At 38.6% G+C, this 21,205-nt stretch overlaps 1 protein-coding gene across 1 annotated transcript in view; it reads right to left on the bottom strand.

Moving 5' to 3' along the window:
* Positions 1 to 828: 828 nt before the first annotated feature.
* LOC104540342 (histone deacetylase 4-like) overlaps positions 829 to 21,205 on the bottom strand; it is a gene marked incomplete at its 5' end in the record, with an annotated part of 26,490 nt that continues 6,113 nt past the window's right edge. Inside the window, 3 exons of the mRNA XM_010184128.1 lie at positions 829 to 2,258; positions 11,499 to 11,652; positions 16,769 to 16,853. Of these exons, the coding sequence (XP_010182430.1) occupies positions 2,219 to 2,258; positions 11,499 to 11,652; positions 16,769 to 16,853 (279 nt within the window). The remainder of the gene's footprint in view (positions 2,259 to 11,498; positions 11,653 to 16,768; positions 16,854 to 21,205) is intronic.

Below are 21,205 nucleotides of genomic sequence, written 5' to 3'. Positions count from 1 at the left end.
CAATTTCATGCAAGCTAAGGACACAAGCAGATTTTGCACTTGTGGGGTTAATTTAAAAATGACCTTACTATTCACTCAATTAAAATTTTGCAGCCATTATTTCAAAATGTGAAAATCCCTACAAATTACCCAATTCATCAGCTATGGCCCTTGGTTTCCTTGAAGGGAAACTTCTTTGATGACCACAAGAAAATTGCAGTAAATGGCAAGCAAGATTGCCATCACAAGTCTGCTGAAAACACAGGATAAACTCCTGATTGCTTTAGTCATGTGAGCAACCCCTTCAGAACAGCCCAAAGTCAGGCAAGGTGGCTTACACCAGGAGTTAATTTAGCCTGCTGGGACTCTTTGCATTACTAAAATGAGCATGATTTTGGCTTGTAAATGGGGGGTAGAATTTTATTTCACTGTCTGAGGGGCATACATCCTTTTTAGAGTAAGTCTTTTGGAATATAAGTTTACTTCACATTATAGGAAATGACATTCCTTTTTTAGATTTCCTTTTTCAAAGCATGCCTCAGATTTCTAACTTGTAGCAGAGAGCTTTTGTATAAGTAATAAAAGTCTTTAAAATTAAAAAGCTAATCATAAACAAACCCAAATGCATGAAAGATATAGTCTGACTGCATAACAAAAGAGAATTATATAATTCTATTTGAGTGAAATCTTTCATCTTTGATTTACAGGTTTGAGTCTGCCTATAACTGAAACCATATTGTTCTGTATCTTTCATACCATGGCCTTCCCCAAAATCTTGTTTTAATTAAGGTTCCTTTCAGATTTCAGAATAAAAAGCATGACAGCCTTCACTTATGGCTTTAATGTATCTTTTGAGTTTGGAAAATATATAAAAATGAACATCACTTTCTTTTAAAAGCCGAGCAACCTATCAAATACTGCAAGTCAAATACTTAAAGGTATCTCCCAGGGTTCATTAGGTGAGAAAGTTATAAACAAAATAAAAGTTGCTGTAGCAGAGTTTTGTTCATCTGAAGTAGTCTTACATACATGCCCTATCTCTTTCTGTGACAGTAAGGCAACACGTGTAACAGTTTAAGCGTTCATTATCAGCTAAAGGCACAACTCTATGTTACGTTCTCAAACACAGAATGAAACAGCTAAAGTCACGTTGTAGGGAGATCTCGCTGCACTTTGGGGATCTAAAATAAAGCCTAAACCCTTTGAGGCTTCTCAAGCAACATCAGTTCTCTTGGTGCAGGACTAGATAAAAGAATCAGTTCGTATGCACATGACGACCTGTAAAGAACACCTCAACACAACCTCCACAGAAACAACTGAGCTTCAAATAAGCTGCACGCAGTTACTGAAGATCGCTGCTTTTAGAGTCAAGACGCAGAAACATTTCAGAACAAACTAAAAACACATTTGAAAAGCCATTCATTTTTCAGAGACTACTTGATCTCTGCTGCACATCTGGTGAGAGCTACTGTCAACTATGGAGGGTACAGCACTTTTTATTTAAAGGCAGAAGATCACTCAGTTTAGAGAATCATGAATGTGGTTTTATGATAGAAAAGATTAAATGAAATGGAACGGGTTGGCCAGGAAAAGGGAAAAGAAAATTAAGCACCACCAAGCATAGTACTTCAGGGGATTTATAGTAGAATAAGGAGTGCTTTCCCTTTTTCTAAAATCCCTCATTGTCATTTACACACCTTTCCCTTATTCAGCTAAGCACTCATTACAGGGCGTTAAAAATGTCACGTAAAATAAAGGTGAGCTTTTTTTTTTCATGACACAGAGCAAAGAAAACAAATTCTATTAACAATTTAACACAGTATGAAAAAAAATACCCAGTAAAAAGTGTCAGAAAGTGATTCATGGAGTTTACCGAGTATTTTGCTGGTTGTTGCAGTTCTCATATCTGTACTCTATCATGTAGAATTTTGTAATACTCTATTTCACAATTTATGTTGGTGAGCGGGTCAAACAGAATATAAAAAGCATGCTCTAGGCTCTTTCTCCCAAGCCCATTTTACTGTAACTCTAGTGTTGTAACAGTTACATTTAAGAATCTTTAGGGCCCTTTCAAGTCCATCCAAAGAACAAGTGAAGCTCCTATTCAGAGTTTTGTGCCCAGTGTTTATGTTCCATCTGATCTGTGCCACCCAAGCAGCAGACAAGACATGTCTGAGGGTGCTTTGGAGGGATACACAATGATGTCACCCACAGGAAATATCAGGAAGGACTTGGCACTTCACAAGACTGGCTCTTCTTCCATGGGCTCGCCAGCAGCTCTGTAAAAATAAACAGGCAATCAGAATACGGCACAAGAGTACACAATGACATTGTAGATTTTCATGCATAATCAAAGCTGATTTTTCAGCCCTCTCTGATGTTTATTTGTGTTATTCAGTTATCCATAAATAGAGTTTCTTTCCTAGGAAGTATAAACAAACGTCAAGTGGAAAAACATTTTAGATCCAAGCAATCACTGAAAATGTTCCTGTTTATATTAAAATATGTCAGAATATTTTATAACTTTTTGTCCAGAAATGTACATGCTTTGTGTCAACAGAGTCAAATAATTTCATGAAAAAATAGCTGTGATACTTTTATTTTACAAGCTTTTGCAACTAAAAATACATGCCTTTACTTTTTCAAGTGGACTCACACCATTCAAGCAGAATAGTTCACTAGTAGCCAAGTAGTTAGCAGTGTTTAATCTGGGGTCCTTCTTCAGTCTTTTCATTTTTGATTTTGTGCTTTCACAAATGCATTGCCTGCCTGCCTGACCACAATTTCTGAGACCAAAATCCAAACTTGATCAGCAGATCACTGTCATACAGAAGGTATCTATTAATAATATCAAATCAGATTGTACATATATATTTTATTTTAAAGCCTCTGGAAATATTCAGCTTAGGCATGATGAGCTTTTTAAAACATCCGGTAAAAAAACAGTGGGGGTATATGCTGAGCTGGCATAAAGTGTCATGATTTTTTCTATCTGACAAGCTACCACACCTGAGGATTATGCTGGCAATTATAAAATTGGAAGTTTCTGAGATCACGGTGAGATGTCGCTATTGAAGGGTATAAGAATTTGGACATAAACTATTTTCCACCTCAGTCTGGCAGAATACCATATGACAAGTAAGCTTAAGACCTCTTTAAAAATAGTCACTTTGAGCAATTTTTAATAAATGGGAGAGCAAAAAGTAAATGCAAACTAAAGAAACTTTTACCAGTTAAATCTTGTAAGCCAGTATAATAACTGGCTTCAGTAAAACATCCCTCAGAAAGTACAAACTCATGAGATCCCATGGAGAAAATTAAAAAGTAAGTAACAGGGGCTTGCATGGGCTTTGGTAGTTTATTCAGCAAGGAAGCCAGAAAATTTCAAATTAATCTGGAGTTTATTAAAGTCTTTCCTAATGATAAATTCAGCCGTGTATCTTTAAATGATTTTATACAGGTTATCCTTTCTGATTTTGAATGATCACAGCTAGTATGTTGAAAAATGTCAGATGAGTGATACATAAAAAAGATGTTTTTCAGACTAATTGCTTTCCAAATGCTTATTAACCCTAGAAGATTATTAATCTATAAATCTCTTATCTTCTGCTCCTCACCACACGGTGGAGAATGTTTTCTATATACAGTAACTGCTGCAGCTCCCTCGTTTCTAAGAGGCGAGGTGAAGCAGGATTTCAGGAAAGGCTGCAGCAGAGTCCACTGTGGATGGGGCAGTGCTGGGGTGGGAGCACTTCCTGGCCCATGTGCAGATGCAACAGGACATCGCTCCCCTTCGGCAGGCAATAAAAGTCTGGAGACTCTAGCGAGATACACATAAAAATGTTTAGCAAGACCTCTTTCAAAAGTGACTGGGATCGTCACTGGCTTCTCTTTCCTCTCGCCTTGCAATTCTGCAGTTCTGGTGGGATGGAGCCCAGCCTGCTGCTAAGGTCCTCAGGTACGAGAAAGGGTCATGCACCATGTGGAGATTTCATACTGATGCTGTAAGGTGGTGTTGGGCTGACAACTTTTGGAAGACCTGCACGTCCTCTGATACAATCCCAAAGTGCGATAAGACCTTATTAAACATCCAAGTTGTTATGGGGCTGTCTGGGAAAAGAATAATTTGGAAGCAGATAGCAGTTCAGTTTTTAGGTTCTGCTGTGGGTAAATGAATGAATGAGAAGAAATTTTTGTTGATAGATTTCAACTGGAAATTGGCTGAGCAGGAAGGAGTGGAGCTCTAGAAAACTTCTGGAAGTGAAAGTGGGAGTTTGGGCTATTTATAAAGAGCTGGGGAAGTGGTACATGCAATGGTCTGTTCACATGTATTTGGCTTTTGGGACTGACATTGTCATGACCATAGTAAAACTGAGCGATGATCTTATTCAGAGTTTCAGTCCTGGGCAATTTTTCACTGATGAGGGTGTTTCTGAGTGCCAGAGCTGATCTTGAGTGCTATATTCTAATATATTCCAATATATTACAACAATATGTCAATATTCTGCATCAGCCAGACCCTAATCACCAATACAAATTTTTATATACAAATGCCAGATGCAAGGCCCTTTTAGGAAATGGTTAGGGTGCCCTGGTGAATCCAGCTGTTGTCTCTCAGCGTGGTTGCTCTCACAGCCTTCTCCAGTCTCCTTTTGAAGAATTATGTGCATCCTTTAACTTAATTTTATTAGTGTCAGAGAAGTCACTGGATCTATCCAATGGCTTATCATTAAAAACATACAGTTTTATGGGATAATGGCTAAGGCCAGAGTTTTGTGTGAGAGACAGTAAAGTTTTAGTGCCCTTAGTAAGGAAAGAAAAAACACTGTAATCACATACCACTGAGTGGTGAATCAAGATATACCCATGCTGCTAAAATCAAAAGTTCTGAAAAAAAAATATTGAGGAGGCATAGTCAGACAGACCAAATTTATGTTACCTCAATTATGGCACTGTTAGTTACACCAGTTCAGTCAGTCTTCCTGTAGTTGACAAGGAGTTGGCATAAAAACACAATACAGCTTGGGGTTTTTTTGCCTGGTTTTGTATGTTCTGACTACTTCCTCAGAGATGCAGCTGATCTGGACTGAGTCTGTGCAGGCAGACACTGGTGTGGACTATAATGACTGTAGAACCATGATTGTGATTTTTCATTAAGGCTTCACTGTGGCTTATTTAAACTGCACGTTCCTAGGAGCAGAGCCCTCTTGCATTCTTCTGTTTATTTTGGTGTGCTGGGTAGAGCGTTCACCTATAGCTCTCTATTTGTACCATTCACACTGTGGCAGAATGAAGTAGCCTCTCTGCAGTTAATGGTAAACAGAACAATTCTGTTTAAACCTTAAAACAAAAGAAGTAGATGAGGCAGAATTTCTACCATATGGATAAAATCTGGCAAAAAGTGTGACATCTTAAGTATTTTTCTGGGGCAATTGAGAATAAATGGCAACCATGTTATTTATGAGAATATAATTTAACATAGTTCATATCTATACTTTTTAAAAGTTCATGTTTAAGAATATAGATAAACCTTGTACATCATCCAAAAAAACTATGCATTTCTCTTACCTTATTTTTAAAATTAGAATTACAGAGATTCCTCATAGCTACATCATCACACACAAAAATAAAAATTCAAGGTATGCTTCCAAGTCACAGAAACTGCTGAACAAAAGATATCTGGTGTGGTATGGTTGTTTTATGCCACAATCTGTTCCTAATTTAACTCAGCTGTCTCAGGGAAGATCGTTGTAATTGAAAAGTGATCCTCTGGTAGCAGAGAGCTGGGGAAAGAGAGGTACACTTCTATACCATGAAGATGATTTGGAGAGTTTCTAAAGATGTCATATAAGAGACTCTGAGTAAGTTTATGTCCTAGAAAAATGGACTTTGTATAGATCGAAGATAAAGGAACTAAAAGTAAAAACCATCATAGTTTCAGAGCAGAGTAAGGTAAAGACATGTATACTCTCAAAAGATGAAGTAATGTCCAAATGAGGCAAAATAAGCAAAGTATAAACTCTGGCAAGTTAAATATAAACCCTGTATGAGGCAGGACAAAGGAGAGTCTGAAGAGCAACATGCTAAAGGCATAAAAACTACTAATAAAACGATCTTTCAAAAGACATCAGAAGAAATGATCAAAGCATAAAAGGAGCATCAAGGAAGGTAGACCGCAAAAGCAAAGTGAACTATTTATATCTGCATTCACTAGAGAAGTGTCAGGGAGATTTTATTATTTGCAGATGAACTATGTTAAACTGAATCAGCACTAGAACAAACTAATATATTAAAGATTGCCAAATTGCTAAGAGCAGATGATATTTGTCCACTGAGTTCTAGGGGAAAGCAATTATGATGTTGTGAAAGAAATAATTACTGAAGATATTGTGCTGCTTAACTCAGCATCCATGCAAGATCTACAGAAGGTAAGAAATACAATTTCCCTTTTGAAAACTACAGGAGAAACAGTAAATTTGTATGGGAAAATTGAAAACAGCTATAATCAGTGATAGAATTAGTAGGCACTTAGGTAATAGTAATTTGGGTAAGAGAAAGCAAGCCTTAGAAATTTATTAGAAGTTTCTGAAGGAAATTAAGGAAGAGGGATCAAGTTATATCTCTGTGCAAAGAAAGTCTTCTAAAAATTTTATTCAAATGCTTTGAGGAACCAAGGTCATGCAAGAAGATCCTCTCATAGTTTAATAATCCATCAAAAGTAGGAAACAGATAATAATATTGGTGAATTTTCACCATGCAGAGATTCTCCAGAGCATCTCAAAAAGACTTGGCAGACTACCAGTAGGCTTAGGTGATAATATTTGTTGATGATGCTAAATTAGCAATAGTAGTCAGTTCTAAAGCCTGTAACACTATTTCTGAGTGGAAAAACAAACACAAACTAACACACAATACACAAAACAGGGAGGAGGACAGTTTTAACTGTTTATACAAAGTGATGGCTACAACTGAGAGCTTGGAATTAACGGTAGAAGAGCAGAGAACAACAGTAACAAGAAAAAATCCCCAACATTAAGTGACTGTGTAAATCCACTGTGCATCCAACACCTGGAATCCTGCATGCAGTTCTTACTCCATCTCAAAAAAAATAAAAAAGGCACAGAAAGAGGCTAGAATCATCAGAGGTAAGAGATTCTTTTCATACCAGGAGGAATACAGAGTCTTGAGACAGCTGAAGCCTTTAAAGCCAGAAATGGGGTAGAGACTGTGTGTAAGAAAAGGACTGTTTTTATTCACAGTGCAAGAACTAGGGGATCTCCCAGTGAATTTATCAATTAATAAGTTTAGAGCAAAGAAGTGAAATACCTGATGAGTCTGTGGGATTCACTACCTGAATGCTAAAGGTGTAAGTTGGTTCAAAAAGAGCTTTGAAAAGTTTATGCCTGGGTAAGTATCCTGGAGGCTCTTACTCCAGATATGCTGACTCACCAGGGCAAGGCTGACTCCCAGATTCCTTGCACACCCACCACTAGGGGACAAGAGGAAAGTGGGCAACATAAGGCCGTAGCCTGACCTGGGGAAGATCTTCTTCAGCTCCTAAGCCTAGCTATGATTGTAGATCCTGTGGAGTACGGCCAGGCAGGTGCCTGTCACTGCACAGCTGAGGTGGATACCCAAATAGTGAAATGCTAATTGAAACTTTATGAGTGGATGCACAAACACAGCAAGTGGCTGTGGATGGTGACTAGCTGTAATCCATGATCCAACCAGTCCTTCTGCTATAAAATATAAAGTATATAACATAAAGCAATGTGGCTGAAAGAGCAGTATCTAAAAATTACAATTCGTTTTCATTTCCATTTGAGTAAAATCTATGCTCAGGTGAATGAGTGCCATAAAGCCAAATTCTGATAAATGACACTCTCAAGATTTATTGTTTGCTGTAAAAATAGTAAGTGCAGGAGATCTCCCTCCACACCCTTTTATTTTTCCATTTTAAGAAGAAACATACAGAAGCTCCAACATATCAGGGACAGCATTGTACTGAATATTTTCACAGCAAGATTTCTGAGATGGGTGTCTAGCCAAAGCAAAATTCTAATCAGCTAAATCTGTATCTCACATAGGGAATATGCAGTTATCAACACACAAAAGTTATGGTAGTTAGAAATGTTTTGTAGGGCATGCCTGTTCCTTTAATTGCATCTGTATTTAAATCTGTGTTAACATCATGCATGTTTTCTTTCCTATCCACAAACTCTTTTTTCTATATCTGTTCTCTTCTGAAGTCTATAATCAAGTTTCAATTGGATCTTAAAATGTAGAGTTGTGCTTTGGTAAAACAAAACACCAAAAGCATAGCAGCTTTTCACCGTTTTTTTCTTTTAGCTTGCCAGAGAAAATCATATAAAAAAATAATTGTCACTGTCACTTGAAGAAAAGAAAGAAAGAGAGAAGAAAGAAAGATGAATACTTAAGATGGGCCTTAGTCAGGAGCATTTTATCCTTTGTTCAACAGTGGTAAATGAGTCAGATATGAGTTGGCCAGAAAAAGAGCTGCTTTACCCAAAATTCAAGTTTAAAGTGAGTCATCTCACTCCAAACACCAATATATCCTCCAACATAACTGGCAAGAGTTTCTTGCAAAGAGATTCTTGCTGCTGCTCCCTTCCTCTGGAGGCCTGACCATCCAAAGCTGAAGTCAACAGGACCTCTATCATCAATTCAGTGAAACAAGGTCAGAAATGCAGGCCAGAATTATCAGCCTGGCTAATGATGGTGGGAAATAAGAGAAAGTAAATGGGCTCCTGGCATAATGAAAGAACCCTTCAGGCTGCCAAATCAGCCATGGGACTTTCTGGTCTGATCCCACACTACCTGTCACAACCAACTTTCCCAAGCAAGCACTCAATGAAAAGGCTAGCAACAGGTCTGCAGAAGGTGACCTCCATCTACAATGAATGGAGCAGAGGCACATCTACAATGGCCTTATGAAAAGGACTTGAGAACCCAGACATCTCCTCATGTCCCTGCATCCCTCTTGTTTGCTGTAGAAAGGGGCTGGAGAAGGGGCATTTCATACTCAGTCCTTAATTACAACGAACATAACAAATCTGAGAGAGCAAAGTTGGACTCATCACTACATTACTGCAGTTTGTGTTGGTATGTATTTATGAAATGAACAGCATGTTTTCATTAAATGAATGAAATTGTATTGGCATGAAACCGGAGTGTGCAATGTCAAATCTGTCCCTGGACTTATGAGCCTGTGCTGGACTTTCATTCATGCTCGAAGTGCAGTCAGGTGCCCTCCTCTTAGGTTTCCCTGTGGCTCAGAGGATCCTCAAAATCAGACCGTCAGGGTGACCATATTTCTTTTCACATTCAGGAGGAAGAAAACAAAGAGAATGATATCCCGAAGCCTCAGAAAACCTAACTATCAATTTTGGCCCAGTGGGACAGCACTTATGTTGTGCTGTAGCTCTCTGATGGCAATCTGGCTTTGGGTGACTTTGTGGGTTACAAATGCGGAAGCAGACTTAGGAACACATGCATGCATAGGGTTTCTTTGTGTTGCTGAAAAATCTCTGCAGCACCACAGAAGATATTTCAAACGAAGCCATTTTTCCACAGAAACAATTCATCACGATGGATTCACCCCATAAGAGTCTAGAACTGATGAAGTGTAATGAATCTGGCAGCCACATGAATTCCACTTGTGTACATTTCAGTGCATCCATTTTTTTTCCATTACTCTCAGCTCCGCTCTACAATTCTGTTTTCAGAATGGGTGGAAACTGTCACAGGTTATCAGTAGGTAGGTAATAAATACAAAAATTAAGTGCAGCATTAGTCAAAGGGTTATTTTGATCAAGCCATGTAGTATCAGCAGTTGCTCTCTATGGCTGTAGTTTTAAGTGAGTGGAGGTGCATAACAAATACATTTCCTGGTTATTCTGAGCAATATTAAAATACACAAAATCAACCACACCCTTTTCCAGACAATGTAAAGCTTTACTTTGTTTGACTGCATTTGTTTCAACACTTTAACTAATTTTTTTTATACTTCAGAGCTATGCACCCACTAGCAGGAACCTTTCTGTCCCTGGCTAGCAGAAGTGTCTCATAACTGTCACAAATTTAAATAATAAACATTTCATTATTCTTTAGCTGGACACTGATTAGCACTTCAGCAAATCTAAAATACGTCTCTTGATCATCACTGGATTCTTCTCTAAGCTTTTATGGATTTGTTTGCAATGACACTAGCACAACAATAGCCACAGCATATTGAAACACAATTACAATCAGAAAGGTAATTATGTAAATACTGCAAACTTTACTAGCGAACTCTGCTCCCTGTGTGTCCCTTTGAGCCACGTCTGTTAACTCATTGACAGAGCAGCGTTCCCACTGTTGTGAGAGACATTTATTCCCAAACACATCCACAGCTTTTCGCACTGCACTATTTCCCCGAGTGCCTACCAGTTCAGTTCTGATCAAAAGAGCCAACGCGGGAGGCAAGAACCAAATCAAACAAGTAGCTGTCATGATGGAGGAGCCATGGATCCTTCTGGCTCCACTCCCGCCACTGCTCTGCCTACCCACAGCTCCCTCCTTTCTCTCCTGTTGTTAGACAGCTCCTTATAAGGCTTTTTTCTCCTTTTCTCCTCCCCCCCGTTTTCCCTGTGTGATGTAAACTGAATGGTTCCACTGCATTTTGAGTCTTCTACTGGTGACAGGAAAGTTTGTCCTTAAAATGAGTAAATAGGAAACTCCAAGAACTTCTGCGGTGGCTTTTCCGATTCCTAATGGCTCTCTGAAGAAATAATGTTTTGTAGATGACACAAAACAGTGACTACTATTTTTTTCATCTCTAATTGGCTGAAAATATAACAGCAGCAGTTACTGTATCATTTTCTCAATTTGTGAAATAGAAAGTAATCTTCATTAACATAAAAAGCAGCTGACAAGCTGGAAAAAACAGTGTTCTCATTTGCTGGTGTACCTCCATCTTGGTACACAGAAATTGGCCTTAATCCTGGTCAGGATTTCTTTAAGTTTTATACTGGCACCGTTCCATTGCTTCCAGGGAAGTAACTTTTAATGCCTGTCTAATATAATTTAATAATGATTTAAGTCCATCCTTATTAAATTTATCTGACTGTGTGTTAAATGCCTTCCTAGAAAATTAAAACTAGAATAGGTTTGAATAGCTTCCAAGGAGAAGTGTATGGTTCATTACACGTGATCAGGTCTATTTTCCTTATATGGATATTGCACTTCTTATGTAGTAGAGAGCATTAGACATGGGGAGAAGGCAAGGTTCTTGTACTAGTCCTGAACCTTAGTAAAGAACCACACACACACAAATTAATAGCTGCTAGCATAGAATACCTCTGCTTCCAGCGGCCAAGAGAGAGAACTCAAATCCAGGGATGAAAAATTCCAGGTACCTCAATTAGCAGGTAATTTTGAAGCAACCCTTAGTCTAGATGTCTTCATCTCACTTGACTGGAGTGAAAGCCTCATTCTCTGCAATAATCTTGTACGCTTACCTGCTGACTTCCTGAGGGATACATTGCTCAACATCCACAGAAAGAGAGGCCATGGCAGATACAGTTTCTGTCTCCTCCCTCTCTCGTTTCTGAGACTCGGCCAGAGCACAATCCACTGGCACAGAATATGGCTCCACTGACTTCCAGTACTTGCCTAAGGAAAACACACATAATAATTTATGGGAATTTTAGCTAGCACGGTGGTACAAGCATAGTAATCACTTAGTTCAACACTGGTTGATTATAATTTTAAATCACTGCGGTGTAAGCAGCACAGTTGAAATTTCAGACTGCAGCAGAGAGGTATACTTCTGAACCTAAGAATGCCAAGTTGGAAAGTGCTTTCATTCCAAAGACTGTGTCACACCCTTCCCCAGAAGGTAATAAACTGGAGGAGTAACACACAGGCTAATGAACTCATACTGTCAGACGAGCTATTGCCTTTATCTACACAAGGTGAAGGGAGTTCAGGGCAGGGTTAATACCTAGGAGCTCTGATATGGCAGACAGTTGATGCATATTCAACAAACAGGACTAGAAAAATGAGCATTGTTGTACAAAGTGCTCACACAGCACTGTCTTGAAAAGGAAAAAAGTCAGAAATGCCAGCTCGGACTGAAGCAATGTTGCCAGAACAGTCAGGTTTGTTAGTCCTGGATGTTCTTTCTCCTCCAACCTCAGGGCGTATACTAGAACAATAATTTATTTAAAACTTTCATATATGAACTGGCTGTTGCTGGAAAGCTGCCAGGTATCATAAGGAATAGAGCTTTCTGGTTTGCTCTGTAAAAACCCAGCAGTGGATTAAAACCGTGAGTATTCTCAGCTTTCTGCCTGTAACAGAAGAGACAGTGAGAAGCTTCCAGAGCAACACAAACAGCAAGGGCAGGTAACTCATTGTCAATGTATGAAATGGTCTGCTGCTGCAGTGCTATTAAGAAACAGAGGTTGATCAGTAGTAACCAGGTGAACAAGTAAGAATTTACATGTGCATTTCTTACAGTCCAGTAATCCACTGAGCACTCACTAATTGCCAGGTGGATGACACATCGAAATTAGGAGCTTTGGGAAGGCTGGGAGCTCTGGACCAGAGCTTATTCAATGTTTAGCAAGAAGCTTCCAACAGCTGCTGCAGAGGCTGGATCAGGGTGCTTATCTGGGAATTAGACAGAGGGTTTCAACAGCTGTGAAAGAGAGGGGATCAAGTAGGGGACTTTTCTGAGGGCTAAAAGGAGGATTTCAGCAGCTGGGCAGCGGGCTGACTTGAGGTGCTTATCCAGAGGGTAGCTGGAGGCTTTGACAGTTGTGAGGCCAGGCCAGCAGTGGTGCTGCCTGTGCTGCACAAAGGCTGCTGAAAACTCCCTCTTTGGTAACAGAGCTCTCAACACAGTTTCAGGCTTTTCAAAAGATGAACTTCTTCCTCCAGTGAGAAAGCAGCTGTCAATAAAGCCTGAAAATGTCTTTATTCAAAACTATCATTACTAGATGAAAGCCCAAGTCAATCTGCAAGAACAACCAGTGAGCATGGCCAAGGTGTTTCTTTGAACTCTAATAGTGTGCACATTTGAGTAGTTAGCAGAATCTTTAAATAACGGAGACCTTCTGGGGATAAAATGTAAAGTGTATTAAGTATCCTACAAAGTTGAGATTAAGTGTTAGGAGGTTGGCTTTGCTCCAAAAGCATGAAAGACACAGCTAAGAAGTTATGTACATAACAGTAGGCTCAGTGATTGGAGTCTGGCAAATTTTATAAAAACAAGACAAAAATATTCTCTATTATTACTGTGCTCAGAGACCATATTCTCTGTTCATTAAAAAATACACTAAAACACAAACAAAAATTTTATATGAACATTTCACAATGTTCTCACAGATCATATGTGCAAAAGTCAGTATTTGCAATATACACCCAATTCAAACCCTGTAATTTATGAGCTAAATGTTCGCAGAGTGGGTGGGGTTTTTGTTGCAGAAACAGATGTGCAAGAAAATCAAATCTGTTGGCATGGGAATAATACCCCCTCTTGCCTATAAAAGAAATGAACCCATGTTCACTGCTGGAGTTTTCAAGGGCTCTTATTCATAAAATAAAATATTAGTACCCAGCTACCACTGTGTTGCTCTCTTGCAGCAACAATAAAACAGCATCAGTGAGGATTGCTACATCACATTCATTCATTCATTCACACACAGGCTCAAACACCAGCTGCCCCCTGAATCCTGACTTTCTTGTAATACTAAAACTCAGAGCCAATTCAAGCATATTAATGGGCTCGCTGTGCCCATTTAACTGCCTGCCACTCCCAAGCAATCCGCGATTTTCCTTGTTTCCCTGCATTGAAAATTGTATTATAAGAGAGGCTTCAGCGATAAAGAGGGAGAGCAGAGTCAGGCCAGGAAGCAGGTGGCAGCACCTATACTGCAGTGGAGGGTCGTGGAGAAGGGGAGTATGTGGCAGGGTGTTTGTGGTTTGTGGTGGAAATTTTAAAGCAGTCCTAATTAGGAATAGCATCTAGGTAGCAGTACGTACCTCATGCAAAGAGGACTCAGGGATGCTTGTCAAAAAGATTTTTCTTCAAAATCAGAAAACTGTACCTTACACACATCCTCAGTAAGCAGAACAGCTTTGCAAGCTTCTTTTTATAAAGAGCAACATTTACATGCTATGCACAAAGCCCCGAAGGCTTGCATGTGTGCTTAACCAAAAGATTCACAGGCAAAGTCTTGTGCAACAGAGAGGCAATCACAGCATGCAGCTGCAAAGGAGCTTTGTTAGAAACTCTAGGTATGCTGTGGATTGACAATTAAATGTACTTAAAAAGCATCTGCCTTAAACTGCTTGTATCTCTGAAAATGCCATTTCTACCGTGCTATACTGGAATGTGAAATTCTACCGGTCCTGTTACATTCATTGAGAAGAACTTGTGGAGCTCAGGGGAGAGAATGAAGCATACTGCTGGTTTCATTCATACAAAACTTGAAGAGCAATCATGATTTGCAAGAATATACAATGAAACCAAATCAGTCTTCTAGGTATGCTTTGGGTTTCAGCATGAAAATGTACTTAAGTCTCCCTCAAAGATTTGTGGTAGCACTGATTATTACCAGGAAATAATAAAAGTGAATGATTCTGTTGCTGGTGCAGGCATTTGTAATTGCCTTTCACAGATAGATTTGGGCATGCTATACCACGGCTAACTTGAAAAAAAAATATTTGGGGGTGGTATTCAAGCTAGAATGGGTTTGTTTAGAAATAGCATATTACATGGGTGTGGGAACTACTACTTCCAAATGTATTACATTTCCAAAGGAGCTTTGGATCACTGTCACAAACAAAACATTTATATAAATTCCATTCTAGTTAGAAAAAAGTTGTTTCCTCTCATTGTTTAACTAAGTATTGTATCTTAAATTTTTTCAGCAAACACAGAGAAAGGACTTTTTTGGCTAAAATATTGCTAATGTTCATTCTATATGTTGGATCAAGAAATACAAACTCAATATACACACAAGCAATCCTCCAAACAAATCAGGCTTTCTCAGTATCTCTCGAGGTGCCACCCCACAGCCCAGTGTTTTGCAGCCTGCGTAACTGCTTATAATATTCAATATGTACTTGCTTCTCTTAATTTCATCTAAATATGCATCCTCCATAAAGGTGCACTAAATTTCCTCAGCATTCTTTTCTGTCATCCAAGCATATTCCTTTCTAATATTTGGTCTCCCTCCATACAAAATGAGGTATGCATAACTTTTGAGGTAATAGATGCAAGAAAAGACAGAATATTGTGTATAAGTAACTCCAAGCCCTGAGCAGCCTGACTTAAGGTTTCAGAAGAGCAGCCCACTGGACTGCCATGACTGTTCCAACTCAGCTCAAACATAAGCTTGTTCTGAACAAGCAAAGATAAGCAGAGCTCTGAATTATGTTTTTAGACACACATTATATATTTGTTTCTAAATCCATTCCTTCTTTCTGAACTGTCATAATTTGTGTGTATTTCTAGTAAGACATTATACCTTTCTGAAGCCAGTATTATTTTTTTTTCTCAGTACACTCTCTTTTTGTTTCAGATCAATTTTCATTAAATACACGTCTTATTTAAAATAGAATTACATATTCCTTCTTCATGTCTGTGACCTGTGTGCAGCTTTCTGTCCTTATTATCATTTGTAAATCTACTGTATCTTGCATAGTATATGAATTTCTTTAACTTCCTGAGTTCTTCAGGATCATTAACAGGGAATATTAAGGAAGATACTAACTCATGAGCTACCCTAGGACATACTACCCAGCAAAAAATGACTCAGTGGAATTTATCATACACACCTGATTTAGAGCATTTGCATATCTGGGTGACTACTGGTATGAAGGATGAATTATATACCTAAAATGAATTTTAACTGTCACTTTACAACTAAAATCAGATTGATAATTACTGCATGATCAGTGGATAATACATGGTGTTCCTTTTATATCTGCATTTATTTTATGCAGATGAATCCCAATTATTTGTGATTCATCTAACATTGAAGCAAAACATTTGTTATCCATTTGTTATTGTTATTTGAAGCCAGTAAACAGTAGAAGTCAGGAAGCTCCCATTGCCTTGGTAAAATGGCAAAGAGCAGAAGATCAGAGAATTTAAGGGAAGTCTGCTCAGTTGGATTTGGTGGCAAAGAGAAAATTTCCCAGTGAGACCAGAGCAAATGGCCTAAAACATCCAGGTGGTAAAGGATTGGGGTCAGGGCACACAAGTGAAGCAATCAAGTACCATCTGCACCAAAACCACAATAAAATCATGTATTTGTTAGCATTGTTCTGTAGATCAGTGCCCATTTTGAGCTATTTTACTTTATCTCAAGCTCCAATACATCTCAAACTGAGTAACTCGTAAAGGGCTGCACAAACAGAATCTGAAGAAACTACTTGTTAGAGCTCTAATTTACCTGTCTGTTCCTGTCCCTCACTGACTAACATCTATTTAATCCAAGCTGCACTGGAATGGAAAGATTTGAGAATATTCATGAATCAGAAAGTTCTAAATAATTTCAATGGGTTTTTTTTTTCAGGGCTAAATACATAGCAGAAACAATGAGATGTCAAAAAGACAAAGATAAAAACATATATATATATATAGTATATGGTTTATACATAAAACATTTGCCCGCTTTTTTCTCTGAAACAACAGTTCAATGTCTATGACATTAATTAATAATAAAAAATGCCCCAAACCCACCAACCCACCAACTCAAACTGGGAAACATACTTTGAATTTCAGTGGTCTTTTTTAAAGAAGCTATTGCATTCATATTGGGGATTTGGTGCACAATATCTTCTGGGAGAGGCTCCAGCTGCAAGAATAAAATAGAATAATATAAATTTTCAATAAGCCACAGGGAAGTAAAACAAACTGAAACAATCTAATCCTCAGGAAAAGCTCAGCCCAAGAACTGGTTAACATTTTGCTGGTATCAGTTCTAAAAGCATAGCCGTGATTTTGTTTTCTGTTTTCCAGCCATGTAATTGAATTCCAAGGGGCTTTTCTATTGGCTGCAAGACTAATCTATGGAGTTTCTGAAGCAGGTGCATGTCTGTGTATTATTCATTAAAAAAATGCTAGTTATTTGTGTAATTTTTGTAGGTTCCTCACAAACCAAATTCCACTGCGTCTGTATATGCAGCTGGGCACTCCAAACAAAACCTTGCTGAAGACACACTGGAACCAAAGTGTGCACTTTACTATCTTTATTTTTCTGGTGTTATTACATCTAAACATCTTACACATTTTAAGACTTGTAGAGGAAAACTATAAAAGACAGCTATTTTTACTAGCTTTGCATTAATTTCAAATAAAGTAGTAGATAAAGAATTGTTATGCAAATCAGCAGTAAGAGTTCTCTAATGTTTTATAGAGTCAACTGCATTTTAATTAGCCAGTTTTAATGGTATATTCATTGAGTAGAGCTGCATCACAGTAAATTAGCAGAAGGAAGTGGTTCAGTTATTGTGCAGTTATTTTTGCCCTGCAATGGACAGATATACCAAGCAAACTGAATTTTGAAATTCATCTGCATGTGCTTTTTTGTCCATACATTTTCTCCTAGAAAAGGATAAAAGATTGCTTGGACTTAATGCTTCTTCTTGTACTGTAATAACTATATTCTCCTTGAATTATGCTTAAAGTCCAGCCAGTTTTTCTGCCTCCCTGCATAGGCTGCTAGGGCTGCTTCTTGCTGAGCCAGGACTAGCAATCGTGTCAAGGTGGACAAAGAAGAGCAATATCAATACCAATCTCTCTTTAAAGCTAAGGAAGTTTGACTACCGTTGACAGGACACATCTGTACGGCAGACAAAACTCCTTTCTTAAGCACGCCTGGGTCTACTTTAAACTAGGTCAAGTGAAGCCCACCCAAGGAGCTTCCTCTGTGAAGTTAATAGTTCAGTCGCCATCAAACATTGTCCTCCTGGTTGCTACCGCTGCATTGCTACCCACCAACTAGATAAAATCAGCTTTGATCCAAGCACAAGAAGTGGGAAATAACTGCAGTGTAGATACTCCCTCAGTGGTGCTATTTAAAGCAAGCTCAGCTACAAATCCCAGAACTTCTGGGACCCTACCATTACAATCTGCAGTGAATGTGTGACAGTGATAAAAACATTGCAAATATCACCAATCTTTGGAGTCCTGGTAACTAAAATGAATAGGGCTGTTCATGTCATTATTTCCTTAGAAGCCCATATGAGATTGCAGCTGGAATATTTCCTCGTGGCTACAAACAATAGCACTATGTTTTGTTTTGAAATAGCATAAATCACTCCATTCTGGGCAGAGAAGTGCTGGTAGGACCTGACTTGGTCCCAACTCTACTTGGTTAACAAGGAGGCTAAGCTGCAAAGGAAGATTGTTGCTGTCTGATATGTATCATGGTTTAGAATGAAGAGAGCAATTACAATAAAAATAATATTTACAGATACATTTGCAATTCTTAAACCACATTCACTTCAGGATCTTCACAGGTTACTCTATTTGATAACTGCTGTGGGTACGTGGGGGAAAAGTGTGGCTTTATGAAAATGCCCACCAACAGATCAAGCTTCAAGATTTTAGAACAATAATCCATATAATAATCTTAATAATCCAGACCTTCAGTTATCCAGATAAATAACACTTTTTTTTATCACTTGTTATTTTCTGTTTAAAGCAACCAGTCAGTTGGCCAGGAAGAGGACAAAATCCTGAAGATCTGCCTGGTTATACTGGGTGCAGGAACACAGAAAGGGAAGCTTAAGGTTCTGTTTTGTCAATTTCCTAATTCCTAAGGCTTTAACAACCAATTCACTCCCCTAAAGTAGGAGAAAATAGCTCCAGGCTATAACAGTAGGAGTAATAGTCTAAGGTATGGAATTGCCAGACTATGAGATCTGAGAGCTGTATCTCGCTTTGCCCTTTGAGTACCTTGAGATCCTTTCTGCAGACCTCTTGTACTAATGATTAAGCTGGGAATAACTGATGTGGAGATAGCTAAAAAAGGCAAATATTTTGTTGTCTGCTTCAGAGATGGATTTTTGCAGAAGCCAACAAATTGTCTTGATTTTTCCTAATTTATCAGGCATCTCTTTATTTATCAGTATAGAAACAAATTGTTTAACAAGTAGGCTACATTTGAATATCTAAAAATATTAGACAAACATTTAGAAATGGCAGATACGTTTTCAGAAATCAGAATAAACTGATGAATCATTAAAGAAAATAAGAAAAAGGGTCAAACTTCCAACAGTTATTCCAATCATTACTTTGTCTGTTAGCTCTACTAAGAGATCTGTAGGTCATGTGAGTATAATAGTCATGTTTGATCATTTCCTTAACTCTTTTTCCACAAAAATTTCACGTTGTACCCAAGCTCGGCTTCTGCTCCGGGGATATTCTGCCTCCTCACCCTTAAAGATAGCCAGGCAGACCTTGGAACCTCTTCCATATCAGGGAAAACTTATCAGGCTCCAGAAGTAAGTTCATTACATCATATACCCTGTTCAGCCCAAATGCAGTACTATTACAAAAACACTGCAGAAATAAAGCCAGTGGCTTATGGCAGCTATTTCTATACACTTTGAAATGAGACTGTCTACGTTCAAAAGAATGATTTCTGTTGGCAGCTATCCACTGATTGGATACAACTGGATAGATGCAGGGGTGTCCCTGGAAAATATCAGCAATTGGACACAACAGTGAACAAAAGAAATAACTCTACACCTGGCATATATGGCATCATCACCTTCTCTCCTACACTTAGTGGCATGCAGATCATGAAGTCTATTAAATCTGGAGGCTAACAGAACGGAAGCTGAAAAGAGCACTGAAAATACAGTCAGGAAAGAAATCTTTAAGAGAAGAACAGCTTGAGTCAGTGCAGAAATAATCAAACCACTGGAGAGACAGTTTGGACTAGACACAAAGGGTCACATTTTCAAAGTGTTTATATAGCTGAATTGGGCTTTTGTGCCCAAAGTAGCAGACAAAAGTAGAAACTGTGTCCACTAATCATTTTCAAAGTAGGAAAAACAATGTAAATGGGCAAAAATCACTTGTTCCGCCAAAGTCTGCCAGAGGCGTATCAACAAACGTTTGAAAAAGGAATAAAGATGAAAATTTCATGTGCCCAGAAGGTGATCTGAAATGATCCTTGGGAATGTGGATGGAATCTGAAACTACAGCAGTCTCTACTGAGATGGAAAACCTAGAAATTCTGGCAGTATCTGCACTGTCCTTAGCATTGTCATGTTTTAAAGCACCAAGATAAGCTTCAGAAAATATTATTGTAGAGCATAGTTAGAGATAACTGAAAAGTGAGGTAATTGTAAGCATAAGGTAAGGAGCATGGAGAGTTCTGACAGAAGCAGAGGTTCCTCAGGGATGTCTAGGCTGCAGGAGAAAGCGCTACAATCTCCTTTCCCAGATAAACTCCGCATATCAGCACAAAGACCGAGTTTTCAGGTTGCCCATGATTACAGAGGACTAAGTACAAAGACCTCACAGGTCCTCTGTGTTTTTATATTAGCAGTCTCCTCAAAGTTTCTGCACTTTCTGTTTATATATAAGCACTTTATGCAGGTATTTTTGTGATGCACTGTTAGAACGCGGTACATAAAAGAGTCGGTTTTCAGTAGGGGATAGGTTCAAAGGCAGAAAGGGTCATTAGTACCTACCAGTCTCTGGAAAACAAGAAATGCCTTTGAAACAAATATCTAAATTTGGAATAAGAATATTCTCTGTTTCCTTGGCCAAACCACTTCCTGACTAGCACTGCCCACCTTGAGGACCTTGATGTCACCATGCTGATCTCTAGCACCTATATTGCTCCAGTTTCCTAGGTCATCTAACTCTCTTTTTCTGGGCCAATTTCTGGACTTTGGGTTTATGCAAATATCATTTGACAGGTGGCTTAGATACAGTGTTAATTATTTTCTAGTATTAGGCTCAGCTTAATAATGAGGATATGAGACTGTGACCAAATTTACAATGCAATTTAAAATTGATCTCAGGCCATATTCACTTCCACAAATATTTCCATTTTGGAGAAAGAAGTGCTTACCTGTTCTGGCAAGTAACCCCTTTTTAATGCAGTCCAGGCCCTTTTGGCAGAGCTCACTGCCTAGCTGACAAGCAGCCCCAGATTCACACTGAATTCCACAAAGGAGAAAATGC

The sequence above is a fragment of the Mesitornis unicolor genome, unplaced genomic scaffold (assembly GCF_000695765.1).
Source record: "Mesitornis unicolor isolate BGI_N332 unplaced genomic scaffold, ASM69576v1 scaffold9565, whole genome shotgun sequence".
Taxonomy (NCBI): domain Eukaryota; kingdom Metazoa; phylum Chordata; class Aves; order Mesitornithiformes; family Mesitornithidae; genus Mesitornis; species Mesitornis unicolor.
This window is presented reverse-complemented; position numbering and strand designations above follow the sequence as displayed.